The 19,826-nt window shown below is 36.8% G+C and overlaps 1 protein-coding gene across 4 annotated transcripts in view; it reads left to right on the top strand.

Moving 5' to 3' along the window:
* PHTF2 (putative homeodomain transcription factor 2) overlaps positions 1-19,826 on the top strand; it is a 73,238-nt gene that overhangs the window by 19,334 nt on the left and 34,078 nt on the right. For all 4 annotated transcript variants that reach the window (XM_055711724.1, XM_055711721.1, XM_055711722.1 and 1 more), the window contains exons 3-5: positions 8,875-8,931; positions 12,722-12,791; positions 15,510-15,668. In XM_055711724.1, coding sequence (XP_055567699.1) covers positions 8,875-8,931; positions 12,722-12,791; positions 15,510-15,668 — 286 coding nt within the window. The remainder of the gene's footprint in view (positions 1-8,874; positions 8,932-12,721; positions 12,792-15,509; positions 15,669-19,826) is intronic.

Genomic DNA, 19,826 nt, shown 5'->3' with positions numbered 1-19,826 from the left:
TATGTGCATTTATGAGAATGTTGACCTTGCTTCAGTTTTGGAATTGATGAACTTTATGGAGAAACCAATCATAATGTTTCCTCTGAAGAAATCTGACACCTCCATAATTATTTTAAAAAATTTTGGTATCTGACGACATACCTTTGTGTTACTGATATTTTACACATACTTGAAGCATTGCTTCAGTAACAGTAACTGATGTGAAAAATAATGAAATTGTTGATAATCTAAAATAGTGCTTGAATTGCTTGTAACTTAAGCTTTTCACATTAATTTCTTAAAATACTTTCGAGTTTTACGGATAATAGTAGATGTGCAGTTTTTGGTTTCTAGTTTGGAGACTACATGTAAATTTACCATAAGAACTTCGTGATTTTTCAGTCCTCACAGAAGCTGCTAAAATGGGGAACTTTATACAAATTTGTTGGTAATATTGCAGAAGAGGATTATGTTGTTCCTTCTCTTGGGAATGATTCTAGGGGAAGGCAGGATGGAACTTAATGAATTGAACCCGAGTCTTGCACCTAATTGCATATCGGTTAATTTTGCCAGTGCAGCATTCTGCTGTTTTGGGTGTCCCTCCGGTATGGCTGTTAAAGGGCACAGTAAAACAAATGAGATGTTTTCTCTCTCATGGCTTTAAAGGGCAACATTAGAGTTCTAATTGCATTGCTTTAAGATCTGTAATATTCAGTGTTTTACAGCTCATTAGTCTAAGATTATACTTGCCAAGTTAATAAAGGAGGAAATAAACCAAAAATCATGTAATACCCTGAAACCACCTGATTTCCTTGTTGGCATTGAATTCATGTGAAGCTTCGATGACCCTGGCATCAAAGCCAGTTTTTGCCAAATGGTCGGGCTGTATGGCTATATTACCTAAACCTTTAGATGCTGTAACTGCATCAGTTTAAAAAGGGTCCACCTTCAAGTGCCAGAACTTGACAAGTGTTGCATCTGGCTCTTTCTGAAAGCACTGAAGAAAAAAACCCTGTATATTTTGAAGAGTTTCCTTCCATATAGTGCTGGGATTTGGTACTCAAGTTGTCATCTGACCAAATAGTGGGGATTGCCTTCAGCACCTCGTTTTGGTGAGACAAAACTCAAGTTTCTGAATCTTGTATGTAAGATCTCTGAAAAATTGGTGCTGTGGCTGAACGAAGCAGGCTTGCGTTTTACTTGCCTGTTGTCTCCCATGCCTGCTTTGCCTTCCCACAGACTTTCATATACTTATCTGGTGAATTTGGTTAAGGGACTATGGTTGAAACTAAGACTGTGAATCTATAAGGAGCTGGTGGGGTAGGGAGAGAAGAGCTGAAATCCCTCTGTCTTGAGAGGGATTCTCTGAGTCTTTGTTTCATTATGCCTTTTGAAACTTTAACCTACCATTTTTTTTTCTCTTCCTAAGGGATCTGATAATCAGTCACCCAGACGAATGCACTGACGCAAGGGAAGTGTGCCATGGGAAGTGGAAAAGATCAGGGGTGCAAAGGCAGTGCTGTTTTAAAATCTTAGTTGCAGTGCTGGTAATTTTCAGTGCTGGATTTTCAATGGTCTTCAGGGAATTACACTAAATAATGGGGCTGTCAGAGTGGTTTTCTTTTCCTAGTTACATTTTGAGGCTGCTTTGTTTTGTGCAAGTACATAATATAAAAAAAAAATAATCTGCAGAGGTCTTAAATCCTTAACACTTGGTGAGTAACTGGGCTGTGTTAGCAATAGTGTAGCCAGTGGATCAAGGGAAGGGACTGTTGTTCCCTTCTGTTCAGCACATGCGAGACAGCATCTTGGGTGCTGTGTCCATCTTTGAGCTGTCTGGTATAAGAAAGGCATTGGCATTCCTTGGGAAGCCAAATGGAGGGCCACCAAGATGGTTGTGGGGCTGAAGCATGTGATAGAAAATGACTCTAGGAGATCACGGTTTGCTCAGTCTTGAGAGAGCTTATTGCTATCACGATTACTGCTTTGGAGGCTGTAGACAGGATGGAGCCAGGCTTGTCTCAGAGGTGCACAAGGATTGCATGAGAGGCAGTAAACACAAGTTGAAATGTGGGAAATTCTGCTGAGATATAAGGATAAACATGTTTAACGTGAGGTCTGGCAAGCACTGAGATAGGACCCCAGAGAGGCTGTGAGATGTCCGGTCTTTGGATACATTTGGAACTCTACTGGATAAGTTCTTGAGCAATCTGCTGTAACTGGACATCCTTTGCACAGGATGTTGGGTTAGATGACCTCCAGAGGTTCCAACCTGTGCAGTTCTGTGATGACTTTAGTTTGAAATTTTAAGATGAGTGAACGTTATCATAAGGGATTTTGCTGAATTGTGATTAATGACAGAGGTGGAATCTCATGCAGTTTGTGCTTCTTTTTAGGTTTTGCTCTGTAGTCCACTGAAGCCAAAGAAATGGTGCCTGACGTTATGCATAGTGTCCAGTTCATGTTACTAGGAAATGTCTTAGAGTAGGTGTTGGGTATTCCTGTACTTTCATTTACTTTAACCTGCAAACTGTTTCTAACTGTTCTTATGTATGTAATTTTCCTTTATATTTAATTGTGCAATGAAAAAATATTTTTTGTTTTTAGTAGATGCTAAAATTCATAAACCATTATTCAGGGTAATACGTAGGGCTGACTACTGTTACCAAGAATTAATCTGTAAAGAATGACACAAGAAAACTTAATACATAGTTGATTAATTATGTACTATTGTCCTCTGAAGGGGACGGTATCTTTGAAGTAAGCTTTGATAAAATTACTCTTCAGTGAAATGGCAGCAAGTCCAATGCTGTTGCATTTATTGTCAGAATTTAAGCAGGTCATTAGTTGGTCATTCAAACAGCTAACAATAAATAACTCCTGAAGTTTTGAATTGCTTCATTTTAATCTAAATAGTTTCAGCTCTCCCTTTGGTGCTGAACAGAAGGGAGGGGAATCCCAGAATGTTTTCGTAATCAGAGGTAACAATTCAGCAGTTACAAATCCAGAGCTCCGCACCTTAGGTTATGCAGCTTTTATCCCTTAATTGCCCCTCTCCATTTGAGTAAGTTACTGAACTCTCCACTGTTAGCAGACAGTGTACAACTCTTAGCTAATAAACCATAGACAGAAATCACTAAATAAGTTTTTCTTAGCTTAGCTTGTCTGGTCCACATATCCACCATAAACAAAACTGAAAAAAAACCCATCACCCTTGAAAATGAAAAACATCCTGAAAAAAAAATCAGCCTCCAACAGCGATAATTACACTGCTGATCTACTAGATTATTGCCTTTGCTGCAATAGGGATCAGTTCACGTGATAAATAAAACTGGATTTAAAATTCTTCATAATCCTGTTCTGAGTTTTGAGAAAATGAGAAATGATTTGTCTAATACCTCAAACTGTATACTTAAACATGAACTAAATACGAAGAATTTTAAAAGATATTTTAAATTAATAATGTTACATGTGTAGAAATTACTTATATGTAATATTAAAATTGATACATAAAATCATACAGTTTTTTGAGGAATGTTGGACTGTAGAAGTTAATAAAGCATATTAGCTGATATTCTACCACTGAATATTTTAATAAGGTGTTACACTCTTAATTTCCTTGATAGGCAGTCCAAGGAAGCAAATTTGTTTTTCATTTACCAAACTCTGTATCTTGTATTATTTGGATTTGTAATACTAATGTGACGTTGCTTGTAAAAGTGTGTAGACGATTTAAAGAGCAAAGCCTAGAATGCAGGTTTCATTATTGATAAACATTAAAGTTTTAAGATCCAACAGGAAATACTATGTATTCTTAGGATTATAGTCTTTGCTAGTCTGCTTGGTCATAAATTATGAATGCCTCCTGAAATATTGATCGATTCCATTAGAATCAGAAGGCCTTGTATTGGGCTACAGGTTGATACCATCACTACATTAGCTTAAAGTGAATATCAGTGTCATTCACAAAGCTCAAATTCAATCTTGATGCACATATGGCTTGTTATGAGAAGACACTGGGAAGAAATATTGTGCAGGGCAGAAACCCTTTGTACTGGGCTTTATTTGAAGTAAAAATAACTGTGTTTCCAATAGCTTAACTTTTTACTTAGACTAATTGCTGTTAATGTTATAAAACCAAGTTGGACAGGTGCCAAACAAATTTTATATATAGAGAGATGTGATCAAATGCTTTCTGAGGTATCTGATTGTGAAGGAGTAAGTGCAATTATTTTAGGTAATTTCAAGGAAAAAAAATACTAGCTGCTTGAAGAATAGTTGTTAATTCTTCTGCAAATACATAAATGAGCAGAACTCCTTTCACCTTCTTTACTTGGTGTTTATTGAGGCATGATGTCTTTGAGAACTGAACATTTTAGAGGTAACTTGTTTGGATAGACTGGATAGAATCTTGGCATTGAGGAAGCCTGGGATGCATGATTTAAACTAAACGTATACAATAACATGCTGCTAGTTTATCTAGTTCCACTACAGGTAGGTTATACTGCAAATTTTTATATCTAACATATTACTGACAAGTTGCTTGCAACAGGGTTGGGTTGCCGTTGGTGCTTGGTGATGAAAGTTACATTTAAAAATGTTAAGATTGACTTGTTTTCTAACTTGAATTAACAAATAATTTAAGAAAGATCAAGGGAGATTTTTTTTGTTATTTTCTGCCAAATCTTAATGAATAAATACGTGCTGTAGAATACAAATTTCAGATCTTGTGTGATTACTTTTCTAAATTAAATCAGAATAAATTTCTGTGATAAATGGGATTAAAATTGGGGCATTGTGTTGTATAGTTTGCTAAAAAAACAACTATTGCCAGTTGTAGACTGGACTGATGGATTGAAAGGATCAGTGACAAGCTATTAACCAGTCTTAGCACTAAGTCTCGAAGAGATTTTAAAAGCATTGCTTATTGTTGTGTGCTTAAAAATTGGACAATCTTTGGACACTTGTATCACGGACTTTAAATTGTCTTTGAGGAATACTGCAGAATTTACAGCTATATTGGATAACATTCCAGGTGGAGTTGGGGGGTTCAGAAATATATAGGTACTTGAGTTGACTGGGGCCTTCATGTTGGCCTGGCAGTTGCAGGCACAGGAAGCTAGAACACCTGCAAAGGGGCCCTGGGGACAGTTGCATATTGAGGGAAAGCTTGCTTTGATCAAGTTTTGTGTATATTTAAATTCTTTGGATTGGAAGCATGAATGATCTTATCTCTAGAAGGTTATTCCTTCATTTTATTTGCCCTTAGAGCAATTTCTTTGGCATTGCTAGATGCTAGGCTTTTTTCAGTATCCTGCAGGTATGTACAGTTTTAAAGAATTGTATGAATAGCCAAAGGCTAGAGCCTACATGCAAACATTTGACAACTTAATATTTAGATTTAACATAAAACATAATTTAGATGCAAATACTTGTAAATCTTTGAAGATGGAATTGACTGGTGCTCTCAATAATTTAAAACTGGGAAGGTTTGCTAGTATTAACTTACGTTCTTGAATTCATTCAGTAATTACATTCTTGAATTTAATTCATACAGGTGTCTAGCATTTCTAGTAATAGTTATATGTTACAATTTAGCTTGTTGTCAATGAAAAATACCTTTCAATATATTCTGCAAGATACGTTTCACAAACTGTAAATATGTTTTCCTGACATAAGGTAGAGAAGAAAAAACCCCAATGCCTATGGTTTTTACTTGCCTTATTTCAGTAAAGCTCGTTCCACCTACTTTTGTTTAATTTGAGAAATGAAGCATGCCAATATGCTACTTTATAACGATGCCTTTGTTTTCATGTGTTTCCTTCACATTTGCAAGAGAAATGGAGAGGGAAGCTTATGGAAATTGAGTGAAGGGAAATTGAGTATCAGATCTAAATTGATGTGCTAAGCACATGTGCCTGCTCCGTAAAGTGCTTCTAAAACTTTCTTAAAACACAAAGAGATGAAATTAGGTAGTTTAGAAAAAAATAATTAAAAATCATGAGAGATTGTAATGATACTTGCTGCCTGTAATTATCCCTTTAATTCTTTTCAGTTTGCAGTAGTATGCCTGTACTTAATAGCCCTGTGCTCAGATTTTAATAATTAAAGTTGATCAGAGGTGACTGGCCAGATCCAATAGTCTAATAAAACAGTTGTAAAAGACCATCTCCCTTAAAGTTGTTTTGGGTCTCTCATTTACCTCCTGCTGGAAGAATTGCTTTATGGGGCAATGTTAAAAGAAAAATGTGAATGGCAAATTCTGTACTTGTCTTTTTGTTGAGACAGAAGCTGCTACCAAGCCTTGAGGGAGAAGAAGTGTTTGTAGGAAAATGTAACTAAGTCAAATTTTGAATCGGTCAACTTCCTTGCCTCCCATGTCTTTTAAGATCTGTGTTTCCCAGAATTCCTTTAACAAACAGTCCGTTATTTGTCTAAAAGAAGGACGCTCTTTTAAAGTCTCTTTCAACTCTACACCAGTTCTGGCTATGAATGGAATTAGAAATACAAAGTTTGCTTTGCAGCTTTATTGGCACAAAGGCTTCCTTCCACACTTGTTTCTTGTGTGATTGAGAGGGAGACAGGCTTGCATCCCGTTTTCTGTCTTTGTAGAAAGAAATCTTTTTTGGAAGTGAGGAGGGGAGGACACAATATTATGCAGCACAAAAACATCGCTTGGGGCTCTTAGTAAATTTCATGAAAACCAGGAAGGCCTGAAATTTCATTTAAACATATTTAGAGAAAACCCCAGAACAATTAGATATAAAAGTCTGGGTGGAGTAGTTATTCAACATACTGACTTCTTAATTGCTGGCTGTTATCCAGGTAGAGTTAGCTCTTGAACTTTGCTTGGTTTAATTACTTTAATTATAGCAAGTGCTTAATTCTGCCCAGTACAGTGCCTGGCTTCCTAATTATTTTCCGTAGTCTAATGTTTTGTTTTGTTTTGTTTTTACCAAGTGAGAGGTGCAAAGTATTTATTGTTATTACCAAAAAGCCAATAGATTATTTTATTTTATTTTTTCAGGGGTTTAAGGTAGCAAACTATAGAAATTATTTGGGTGCTTAGCTGTTGTGAATGGGAAATATTATTTAAATTTGAATTCACTGTTCTCATGTTCAGTGTTAGATATGCTTTGGACTTTACTGCTATAAATTAGAATTCCCCCCTGCCTTGATGGGTCAAGTTAAGAGGCACAGAAAATGCCCGTAGATTTTCTGTTCATGGATGTGCTTCCCTGGATATCTTTTTGCATTTATGTTGGCTCCTTGGTTAAAAGATCCTTTTTAACCAAGAAAGACCTTTTTTTTTTTCCTTCTTCTTTTTCTTTTATAATGTCTTCTAATTTAACACTTAAGACTGAAATAGTAAAGGACAAATCAGAACAATGTTTTCCGGTTTCATGCTTGGGCCTGTTAAGTCTGTTGCAGTTTGTGAACTGGAATGAGAAGTCACACTCCCTGCAGTGAGATTGAATTTAGCGGATTCACTGAAATGATGGGGGTTTCTCTTGACTCTGTCTGGTGTCTGGTCTAAGCACCTTATATCACAGCCGGTAAAGGGACTCTGAATCTTGGGAAGTGCGTCTGTGTCTCCCTTGTGACCTAAAAGTGATCTTGCACTTAACTGCTCAGTTTGTGGTATGAATCAAACTCCAGATATCTAGCGGTGTGTGTACATGTCTAGGTAGAACTGATAGCATGGAAAAGTTTTAAAATTGACATAGTAAAAGGGATCATTGCTGAATATTGTATAGAAATACTATTTGTGCAGAATTCAAAGCAATCTGATGATCTTTGATAACTTTGTACAAAACCTTGATATATTGTCTCTTATATTGACTTGTTGTCACTATCTTACATGGAGTTTACTGAAGTTTGTTTGCCCTTCTTCAAAATATCTGACAGTCATAAAATGGCTTTCTTATATAAACAAGTACACAATAATTTCTTAAATTAACTATAGCTACCCATATTGATGGCTATTTAAAATTACATAAATCATAAAAAATAGTCTTAGTGCTGGGATTTTAATAAGTGCTTGCAGGATCAACCTTTAGTCTTTCCGTGGTTCTGCTCTTATAAATAGACAAAGTTTTCTACAGTGTGGTGGTGAGGTTAGAGCCGGGGAGAAAACAATCCCTTTTTATTCCAATTTTTTAACTAAAAACTTGCTCACATTTAGACAAAACTAAGATCTTTAGAAGAGTTTCATGATTAAGTAGACTAGCAGCTTAATGAGAGTGAACGATTTGGGAATAGGTCTACTAGGAACATTTTTTCGTCAGTGCTTCAGTAGGGAAAGTGCCATTTCCCAATAATCTTTGCATTTTCCCTGGCCTGTAACCTAGCTGATTACCAGCCTGACCGTGTATGTTGTTGCTGTGCATTCTGAAGAGAGAAAGCTAAAGACAATGTAACTGTAAAAGTTGGTGGAATGGAACAGGTAACACAGAGGGAGGTGGTTTAAAAAAATAATACATTAATTGAAGGTATGGGTCCAACTAGATGTACGTGGTATTTTCTCTAAAGTTAACCCGAAGACTGTGTCAGTGTTGCTGCTGTAGGTCTGTGCTCTGTCCGTACAGAGACTGGAATCCTGACCTGAGATGGGAGGGAGCGTGGTCTTCCCAGTTCTGTGACTTGCACAAGTCGTGCGATGAGGCTGAGGCTATCTGCTTGCTCACCTCTCCCCTCTATCACAACTCGCTTAAAGATTAGCTAGACCCAGTCCGATCAAGATGGAATGGAGAAGATAAAAGATTTCTTTGTATAGAACTCTACCCAAGGAAATAACCTGCTGTCTTCCTGCTTGTCTTGTTGAAGATTCACTGATTTTGTTTGATCAATGTCTTTTAAAACCTAATGCAGATTTTCTTTTTGTGTTCTTTTTAGATTGGGGCATATGATCAACAAATATGGGAAAAATCAGTAGAGCAAAGAGAAATAAAGGTAATAATACAGCATTTCAACATGCGGGGGGTTTTGGCACTTGCTAGCAGTGCTGTCTGTGGTTGTGTGTGCTGATGTAATATACAGTGTGTGTGGTGGTATTTAATACTGCTAAAGTAAAACTAGACTTCTGGAGCATAACCAGATGTAACCGGCATACAATTCTCTATTTATTTTACATAATTAATAACTCTGCAGCATTTAGTGTGCTGTATCTTTATGTATCTTAGTACATGTTTTTTCTTTTCAGTTATCTTAAGCCAGGGTTTAGTTGTTCTCCTACCTGTCTTTCACTTTTCTTTGTGATGAATTCTCACGTCAGTTATCTGAGCTCTCTTTACTTTCAGTTAGTTACCTTATACCTGCAGTTTACTTTTCCTCCTTTATGATGCTGTCATTGTTTTGTACAGTTTATTAGACTGGTAAGTACCTTCAGGCTTTGTTTCTCTGAACAAGCAGTTTAACAGTGTTCTTTGCATTTTGGTTTAACTAACGGTGCCATCAATGTCTGCCACATTGCTAAATTGTTTTGGAGAAAAAAAAATAATCCTATATGTAATAGTTTTATGGATTGTACATTATGTCATACTCCATTATGTTAATTAAATTAAACATTTTCTTGCAATTAACCTTTTTTTCTTCAAATACTGCACACAAGGAGTACGCTAGTGCTGCATGAGTTTGAAGACATTGCTAATTCTTAACATTAGCAGAATGTACCTTGCTTCAGTTTCCTTGTGGGTGTGTTTTTTGGTTTGTTTTTTTTTTTTTTTCCTCCCCAGTGCTTAAATAGCTAAACAAAATGTGATGGTGGGGCGTGTTTTCATTGCATGGAGACTGTTACGGACCTGCACTACAGTGTTGCCGTATTGCTGTACAAAAATTTACACTTTTAAGTCAGAGCTGACAGTTTTTATGGAAGCGGTTCTGAACCTGATGCCTGAATCTTTGTGCTCCTGCGAATCCCCATCTGGCTGACCGCGCAGCAGGCCCCCCCAGCTGTGGGTGGCTGCCTGTCCCACTCCGCCGAGCCCTGGGTGGTGCGGTTGTGCCAGCCAGCTGGGGTTACTGGGAGATGCCTGGTGGGCCTTCAAGGGAGCACCCTTCCGAGCACAGCACTGGCGGGAGCCGGACGGGTGCTGTTAGTGCCAGCCCACATCTGTTGCAGGAAGATGGTGTCTTGCGGGGCTGTGTGGCTGAAGGTTCCGGCGAGCGCTTTCGGAAGTGTTCTTGACAATCTACAACTAACGTCAGTCTTAGACCCTAGTGTGTTATCCATGAAAACCAGGCGCTGTTACGGCAGAAGTTCTCGTAACTACTGTGTAGCAGGAGATGATTGAAATAATTTATGGCAAATAATGCCTTGTGCTTATTTGAAATGCATCTCGTTTGGCTTAGGAGTCCAGTAACTAACAAATTAACAGTGGTGTCTATATGTGTTGACTGAGTTCAGTGTAACACTGAAACAGACTGCTAAGATCTAGTATTGCACATCAGTGCTTTAACCTTAAAGCCACTACAGTACTGAACTTTACTAAACATCGAAAAAGTTACTGTTTTTTAGTAAAGAATCATTCTGATACTATAAATTTATAATTCATTTAGAACTATAATAGAATCTATTGAGATTAATTTTAAAGTTTGTGCAAAAGAATTTTTACAATAATAGCAACTATTTTTAAGCATTTTTATTTAATTTTTATTTTTGCTATTAGTTAGCTGAAATGTTTGGTGATGAATAGAAATTAGATGAACTAACTGGATGGGCTTGAACAGTATAAAACACTATGAATAATTTTTTAAATTAACCTTAGTTTGAAACATTGCTCTTTTCCACATACAGTACAGATATTTGTGATGCATTAAGGGAGTGGAGAAACTGCATCTTAGTACATTGATTTCTTTCACTGCATGTGGCAAGAATCATTGTAGTCTGTGGACGCTGAAAGTGTTTGAGATTTAACCAATGGAATTTTTAAAGAATATGTCACCACTTCTTTTCCTATGAAAGATGCATCAAGTTATACTGTTGACTTTTTTTTTTTCAGTATTCTTTCTTAAAATGAAAATATTATTTTAGCAACAATGGTAATTTTTTCCTAGGATTGTGCATGTGTTTCCAGTGGATTATTGCTTCTAAGGAGCACATACATCTTTATTCAGACTTTCAAGAAAAATCTTGTGGCCCATTAGCAATAATACATTTGAACATTATTGTATCATTCAGCATTTTATTTTTAAGCTTTAGATCTTTTTATGAAGTAGAGTGGCTCACTTATGCAAGATTTCACAAGAATCTGTAGCTGGTTCTAGAATTATAATAATTTCCAATTCTAATTATGGGCTTGTTTTCTCATTCCACATGCAATTACTGCAGTTTTAAGACTGCTGTTCTGTACAAATCTTGCACATTAAGCTCTTCACAGTGCTTAAGTCTACGATACAACTGGTTTTCTGTATTTGTTGTTCTCGGAGCACATTTTGTCCTATCTATGTTTCAGTTTTATGTATTTTGTTTCAATCAAACTCATTTTTCTAATAGACAAGTTAGGTGATGACTATATACCTAGTCCATTGTGAACAGTTTGATTGCTTTTTTAAATTTTTATTTCAGCGTGAAAAATAAATCCAGTTGAATTTACATGTGAGGGATATTTTGAGCTGCACTCTATGTATTTGAACAATTTGTTTGATATTGTTCTTGTAAAAATTAACATTACCAGATTTCACTGATCTTTCATTGGTAATAATTTAATTTTTATGCTGAATTTAATGCTTCCATTTAAGTAATAAATGTTTTTACATGTGCATGAACTATGACAGTGGTGGAAATCTACAGTTCACCGTGAGTTCAACCGCTTTTTGAATGAAGCCAGTTAAATAATTTTTATCATAATTCCATTTGTACCTGAAATATTTTTTGAAATACTGTGGTTTACTCTTTATGAATCTGTGGAACTCTGTGTGAAATTCTGTGGAATCATCATTGGCTGATGTGACCAAGAGCCTAATCTAAAGGGATCAGAATAAACTCACTGCTGTCTCTGAGGCTTGAGAGTACAGCGTCACACTCTAGCATTAAAAACAAACTTGAAACTGTTGCAAGATAGCTTGGGTCTTCACTGAACGAAGATACTTTTTAAAAAAACAAAATAAGCTTGTTTCTTTCCCTGTTGTGTGGGGTTTTCCTCCCTTCCTTTTAGTAGGCTAATCTATATTCACTGTTAAGAAAAATTCAGTACTTTTCTAGAATTTGGATTTTGACAGTGGAACTTCTGATTAGTGGCTCTTGCCTTACAACATGATTTGCTATCTAGGTTTGGAAATAAGGAGTTACAATGTAAGCATTTTGTGAATTTTAATTACACATCTAGGGAGAAAAGAGTTTCAGGAAAGTAATTTGTTCCCAAAGTTCTGAAAACCTAATATAAATATATTACTAATTCTTGCAAGTGTGTGCATATGTTGTGTGTGCAATCCCAAGCCATGGGAGATGAGTGCTCTAGTCCTTAACTATGTTTGAAAAATTACCTAATGGGTCAGTAATTGGCTGGGTTTTGTTTAGATAGTAAAATGTGTAAAAGGCATTTATTATGCCTTGTTCCTTGGAATGTTTACTTTATAGTACTTTAACTCTATGAAGTTGACGTATTTGTCTGAAGTAGTATTTTCAGTATGTATTTTCAGTAGCAGTATAGGTTAAATGCAGTTACTGACCACATCAATATTGTTTCTTTTGTAATGTCTGTTATCTGCATGACTGTATTTTGATAGTATTTGCCTATTGCAGGGTTTGAGAAACAAACCAAAGAAAACAGGACATGTGAAACCAGACCTCATAGATGTTGATCTTGTAAGAGGTAGGTCCTGAGCTAGAAAAAGCAGGATTTCTCAGTATAAAAATAATTGCCATCCTGTGTCTGGTTACAAGAATGTATTAGTAAGTTAAAAAACCCAAACAAACATAAACCCAACCCTACATAACTTTTCTCTAAAGAAGGTGGTCAGGAAATACTGTTAAAAGATATAACCTGTAGATTAAACTGAAGGCTTGATTTAAATTTTGTTCTATAGATTTAGCTTTTTAAAAAAAGAAACACATGGATTATTGTGGATCAGAGTTTTGGAGTTACTAGTTTGGAAGTCTCCTATTGCCATACATTCAGACTTCTTCCAAATCTTCTGACATCTAGAGGGAAGGTTGTGTTGAATTTTCTGGAGAGCAAAAATGGTATAGGCCTTGGAATATTTCTTGCCTGTTTTAAATAATAGAACAGTAACAGAAGGTCAGATGATATGACACTTTACAAAAAGTTTCTATTTAGTCTTAATTTATTTTTATCTTTCCCTCATGCCTCATGAAGGCTAGGGAAAATATTATTTAGCTCTTTTTTTCCATGAGCCCAGCAGCCAGCACAGTCTTCTGAATCCGTTCCAGGTAGTGCTCTTTGAATTCAGTCTTGAATTAACCGAAGCGCCCTGCTGTGCTCTCACCCTCACAGATACATACGCAGGCACCTTCACACCCAGAGCTGGTTAGAGACCCGCTCACCCCCTTGCACCCAGATCGCTTCACCCCTTCACCAGTTAGTCTGGTTTGATCTTCGTTAGCGCTCACGTGCTCACTTTGCACACCTGCTCAGGCTGCTGGCACCACCACTGCCACATAGCCCCTTGACTCATGCTCCAACATCTGACTCCTGCTGCTGGCACTCAGCCCCTGGTACGCATGCGTGCACACAGAGCAGACCGCCCCTTGCCCATGAGAGTGTTAGAGGAATTTAATAAGATAGTACAGACTGCACTGATCAGGAGCGTGGCATGGCCAGACAAGCAGCATACTGAGCAGCAGCTATTTACGCAGGATCAGTCCCTTTTCCGCCCTTCCCTCTCAATTTCCCCACACTAGTTCCTCCCCAAATCACCTAAACCCCTCCTTTCTCCCACCCTTGGTTTCTTCTCTAAATATCCCCTGGTAAGTCCTGTGCAATCTGAGCTTCTTTTCCCCTGCATCCAATAATGAGCCCCCCATTCCTGAGCAGCAATCACCTTTTGTGTGACGGGTGATCTGAAGAGCAGCTTCCCATGGCTTATGGTGATGGTTTCACACCTGGACAAGGGACCTGATGGCAGTGCATGGACAACCCTGGGAAGGGCCTGGTCAGCTTGTTCCTTCCATGATTTGGATTCCCACCTGCCCTTGTGCCTCTGTCCTGCTCTGGGCTTGTGGAGATGGGCCTTCAGTGGGCTGATGGCTCCAGTGAAGGGGCGAGAACAGGTGTCCTCAAACTTTTTAACCAGGGGGCCGGCGCGTGGATGCAGTGGCAGGCAGCCATCTGTGGCTGCTTGGTTCCCCCCCCCAGCCCCCAGCGGGGGGATCTGTAAATACCAGGGGCTGGATTGAGGACCCTGGGGGGCTGGATCCAGCCTGCGGGCCATAGTTTGAGGACCCCTGGTCTAGAAGAACCCTAGCAGGGCATTTTTGGGGCTTCCCCTCCTGCTACTGTGTCTTTGATCTCTGCAAGCGTGCAGATAAACTTTTATCACATCGCCTAACAATCCAACTTTCTAGAAATGAGAATGTGAGAGAATGAAACAAAATCAAATAACATTTGAACTTTAAAGAAACAGAACTGAAAACTAAATGATTGTAGGAATTAGGGAGCAGCGGTAGACCACTTCAATATAGTGTTATATATAAGTAGCATTTAAATGACTGCTCTGCATGGACGCCTAAGTTGGCATTAAAGTAGTTCCAATACAGACTGTTTTACCTGTGCTGGCACAGAGCTCGCTAATGCCAGTTCTGCTTGTAAACAGGATGGAGATGGTGTAGCAGCATGCAGTGGTTGCCCTTTCCAAGCACTAAGCTTGCAATAATTTAAGTCACACCCCCGTTAAGTAAATGTTACACAATTTTCTAGCTGCCAGAGAAGTGGGAATTTGCAGGAAGGAAAAGGAAATGGAGAGGTATGAGAGAGAAAGGATATTTGAATGAATGAGATGAAAAATTGTGTAGGAGGAGAGACAAAGATAAATTATTCTTTGGGTGGCTTCCCTGCTCCTGGAGCTAGTTCTCAGTTGCCAGATGCTCCTCTATACTTCTCAACCTTATTCCATTTTCCTGAATGACATGACTGGAGCAATTTATAGATGTTGATGTTTTAGACACTCTTGCTGTATTGGGAAAGGGCTCTGCCGTGCTTGCCCAGACATGTGGAGTTTTCATATGGCTTTCTGTTGCTTTCTGTCAAGGGTCAGATATCTCAGTGAAACAGAATAGGTTGTAATAACATTTAAAAATAATTTTGACATAGTGAAAAATGGCAATGTTTTGTTATTCACACATTCCAAAATCTAGTTATTTGCCATTTGTCAATGGCACCAACAGCGTACACAAATTTTGGATTGAGGAGATAGTGAAATGGTGAAAGTGATTCAAATAATTGTTTAATAATTGCTCCTTTAAATAACTATATTAACTACTCTGCTCTTAAACAACTGAAATTATTAACCATTGCAATGAAATGTATTGGACTTTATTTATTTATTTTTATTATTTTTTTTTTTTTTTAAAGGATCTGCTTTTGCTAAAGCAAAACCTGAAAGTCCTTGGACATCTCTGACCCGCAAAGGAATCGTGAGAGTTGTTTTCTTTCCGTTCTTCTACAGGTGGTGGCTACAAGTGACGTCAAGGGTCATCTTTTTCTGGCTGCTTGTTCTTTACCTTCTTCAAGGTAGAGTTGGATTACAAGAACAGCTTCAAATGAATGCCTTATTTTAACCATATGGAAGCTGCCTTATGTTACTTGGTTCACTTTATGCTTTTAAGGTTCACTCCAATATTTTCAGAAACTATTGGAATGACACTGTCCCAAGGATGTGTCTTTTGGTTAACGTTTCTTTTTACTTAATAAAGGAGACATACTGAAAAATTAAGGATTTCCTCCCAGGCTTTCTTCAGCATTTAGCACATGTGTTAGTTTCTCATGTCTATATATAATTTATGTTTTCAGGACTTTCTAATTTAGTTCAGGACTGAGCAATATCAAAGATGCTTTTGGCCTAGGCATTATGTTTTGTCTTGGGCTTTTGGTCTTTCTGGTACTTGTGCAGATCAAGAGCTCTGATCAAGAAGCAAGCAAAGCCAAACCTGCAAAGGTGTGTGCAGCTCGGTAGGATGATCTGTTTGACCAGTTTCCAGTTGTCCTTCCATGTGTTATTTTGTCACATCAGAGGCACTGAACTTCTAGCTTATGCTTTAGTCAGACCTCAGCCATGCTCCTGAATGACTGGCAAATGGGAGGGCTACTGTCCTATGTGCCTCTACTATTTTTTCTGTTGCAGCGGGGAGACTATGGATCTTAATTTTATATTTTCTAGTTTATAGAAGGACTTTTGGGCAACTGTTAACAAACAGAAGGCAATTCACAGCTTTCAGGATGCTCAGTCTTGAGTTCTAGTAATCTGACTTTGTGCTTCTCTTAATGTAATATATTATTACATTATGTAATATTTTGTGCTTCTCTCAATTAATGTAATATATTATTACATTTCTTCTTAGTATCTAATATATTAGAGGAAAATTAGAAAGGGAAGAATGTAATATACTGTGTCAGTATCTGACAGTTTGGAAGTCATCAAAAAATAAGTGTATTCAAAAGCATGTACAACAGAATGGAACAGAAAGTTAATGAAAGCTGAGAGCAGTTTGAGTACCCTGAAAATCTAAATGACTGATTAGGTTTTCCACTGAAATCCAATTAAAAAACAATATTACTTTTTAAATTTTGCCATCTGTCCTTTGTTGCTGATCACTGTATCCTTTGGAAATTGTATTTAAAGCAAGAAATTGAGTTTAAAAAGAAAAGACAGCAGTGCCTCTTGCGTGGTGGTGTTAGCAGCTATAAAATGAATTTCACGGTACCAGTGCCCTAAAGCTGGAAATGTTGACAAATGTTCACGTGGTGTCCTGTCAAAAACTTGTCCTTAACCACATTTCTGAGATACGTGCTTAAGAAGTATTGTTGCATATGTTAGCATTTGTATAAACTATGGTAAGCGATTCCATAGTGTTAATAATTTTAGTTTCATTTGTAGTAATATAGGTCATAAAATAGACAAGTTACAGTACATTTGTTACCATGTTCATAAGTGGCTTATTCTGCGACACACCATTATAATAATTTTTGATGTTCCCATTCTTTATTTAAAAAACATACCCACACTTCAATTGTGCAGCCTTCTTAAGACTTTAAAAGCAGCAAAATAGTAAGACAATGCGGGTTCTGAGTGCAAGTAGGTTTTTTAGGACATTCATTAGAGAGCTGTCTTGTAATTAACTTTTCCCCCCCTCAGGTTTCTTGTGATCTGTGATTTACTAAAGTTATGGTTGGAATGCATAATTTCCCTAATCTATATAGTATGTAATGTGACAAAATATTTCTGATACTTCTGAGGTTGTGAATTAACAAATAATGGAAAAGAATTAATAATATTCCATATTATACTACAATCCAAACACTTGTCATTTAAATTGTGCTGAATTAACTGCAGAGTTTTTGACGTTTTTTGAAATAAATTGAAAGACAACATACATGTATATGAAATTGACAACATTTTTTATTGGAAACTGTTTATAATAACCCCCCTTAGACCTTTTCCTTTAGCACTTCTACAGAAGTTTTGTTTATATTTTACTCAGAAGGTGTGTTCAGCTATTAATTTCATAGAAAAATGGTAAGGCAACACCAAGACATCAAGGATCTATTATGAAAACTTAACAAAATACTTTGATTCCTGTGGTGATATTTCTGCACTGAATCTGAATTTTGTATTGTAGCTGGGACTTCCTGTCATCATGACAGATTCTTCCTGACAGTTGTATAATGTTCTGACTTTATTTTGTTTATATATGTTTAGTTAAATGATTTTATTTAATTATGAAAGTATTTTTTATAGCTTCATGAACTGCATTACTTGGAATTATTGCTTTGAAATTGATTAGCTTTAGCAGAATACTTGCTAGCATTTATGTAAGTCTGCAGAAAAGAGTTCTTCCCTTGGCTGTAGATTTAAATTCCAGATTTTATTTGCATTGGTTTCCTTTAGTACGTATGATTACCAAAACGTGTGATAAGAGAACTACAGAGAAATGTTTTTGTTCAAGGTCAAGGAACAGGCCAGTGAATTAAGGTAGAAGTAAACCCTTTTTCTTCTGTCTCCTTATCCATCTAGTTTATAGCATTGCCCCATTTTTACTTTTAAAAATGTTTCTATTCTCTAATAGGAAATTTATGTGTGATATTATAGTGTGTATCTCTATTGTGTATTTCTAAAGTATAAGACAAGAAACTTTAATAGTGATATAATTATTGTTTATTGCGGTGAGATACATATATGTGTATGTGTTTTTAATCTTGGTAATACAAGTATTTCAAAGCTTTAAATGCTATAAAAATAAATGATTGTTGGTCTTTGAAATGTACAGTTGCTTTCTTTGATACAGCTTTTTGCTCTGTGATATAATTTTATTTGTGTCTGTTTCACAAAATAAACCATTGTAATTTTAGAAAAATACAAGTCCAAATACTACAAATAAGTAAAGAAGTAATTAAAAGCAGTGTGAGAAATTATTTTCCAAGACCTAGCTGTTGGTAGGAGCATCTCTAGGATTATCTGAACACGTTGCATGTTGACAAACTTTGCAAAAAGTTCTTGGATTTCCCTTCCATCCTACTGAAAAGATCAGGAGATTGGTAACATTTTCTTAAATCTGTGTGAAACTTCATGATGGGAATCTGCAATCTACAGATTTGTATCTTCTGGAAGAAGATGATTTCTTCTAGATCACGCTGCTTTGCTAAATGTTTTTGAAGTAGCAGAAGAAATCTTGTGGTGATGTTTGAAATTATTTTGTGGAGGCCTACTTGTGCAAATCATTTCACTGGATCTGTGGAGCTCTGTGTTCTCAGAAGTGTATGTTTATACAAATTGTATGATAGGAGTCAAAAGTGGCTACCTATTTACACTTTATACCTTATGAAGCTATTTGTATGTGTGAGAAACTCAGATAAGCTCATTTAGAAAGAGGTATTTTTACCTGTACCTTTTACTATCTGTACTTTTTTTGGTTTATTTTTTAAGAAGTTGTATTTCTAATGCAAATTGTCCTTCTGAGAGACCTCATATGGCAAAAAATTAGTCCACGTATAGTAATAAAAGATACCCTATGTGTTTTATGTAAGGCTTCTGTGCTTTAATTTAGGAAAAAGACTGATGGGAAATTAGAAATAGATTACCACATCCAAAAAGAATGCCATTGTTTTGTGCATTCATTGTGTTTCTAATACTGGTTACCTTGCTAAGGATGATTACATGAAAAACGCATCTAACCTCTTTTCAGAGGAAAACGTCACATCCAGGTATCTGCTGTGTTAGGCCTGGCTTCATTTTAGCTGTTTGGATGTGGCACATAGATTTGCATGTGGCTGTGTTTTTTTCAATTAATTTCAGCAGAGAACTGCTGAAAGCTCTTGAACTTGTACCACGTATTTCTTGTGCCAGGAGTAGGTCTAAGTTATGGGAGTTTCACTTATTTGTGGCACAAGAATGAAACCAAGTTCTCATGGGATGTGCAAATGTTAGGCACAGAGACGACTTCCCCTGTTCTGTTTCTGAATTGTTTCTTGGAGTTTGTTTTGGTGTGTTTTTTTTTCTTGATATGTTCTCTCAGCTGAGTTAGATATCACAGCAATTCTAACCATAGAGGCAGAGCAACAAGAACATACAGTAAGCAGAGGAGACGGATTGCCTCTTCTGTCTGCTCCCATGCCTGTTGAATGTGTTTAGATTGTCCTGAAGCCTATAAAGACATTTCTGAGTTGTAGAAGTGG

Source organism: Falco cherrug, chromosome 5 (assembly GCF_023634085.1).
Source record: "Falco cherrug isolate bFalChe1 chromosome 5, bFalChe1.pri, whole genome shotgun sequence".
Lineage (NCBI taxonomy): Eukaryota > Metazoa > Chordata > Aves > Falconiformes > Falconidae > Falco > Falco cherrug.
The sequence above is the reverse complement of the archived record's forward strand: the minus strand, read 5'-3'. Positions and strand labels throughout refer to the sequence as shown.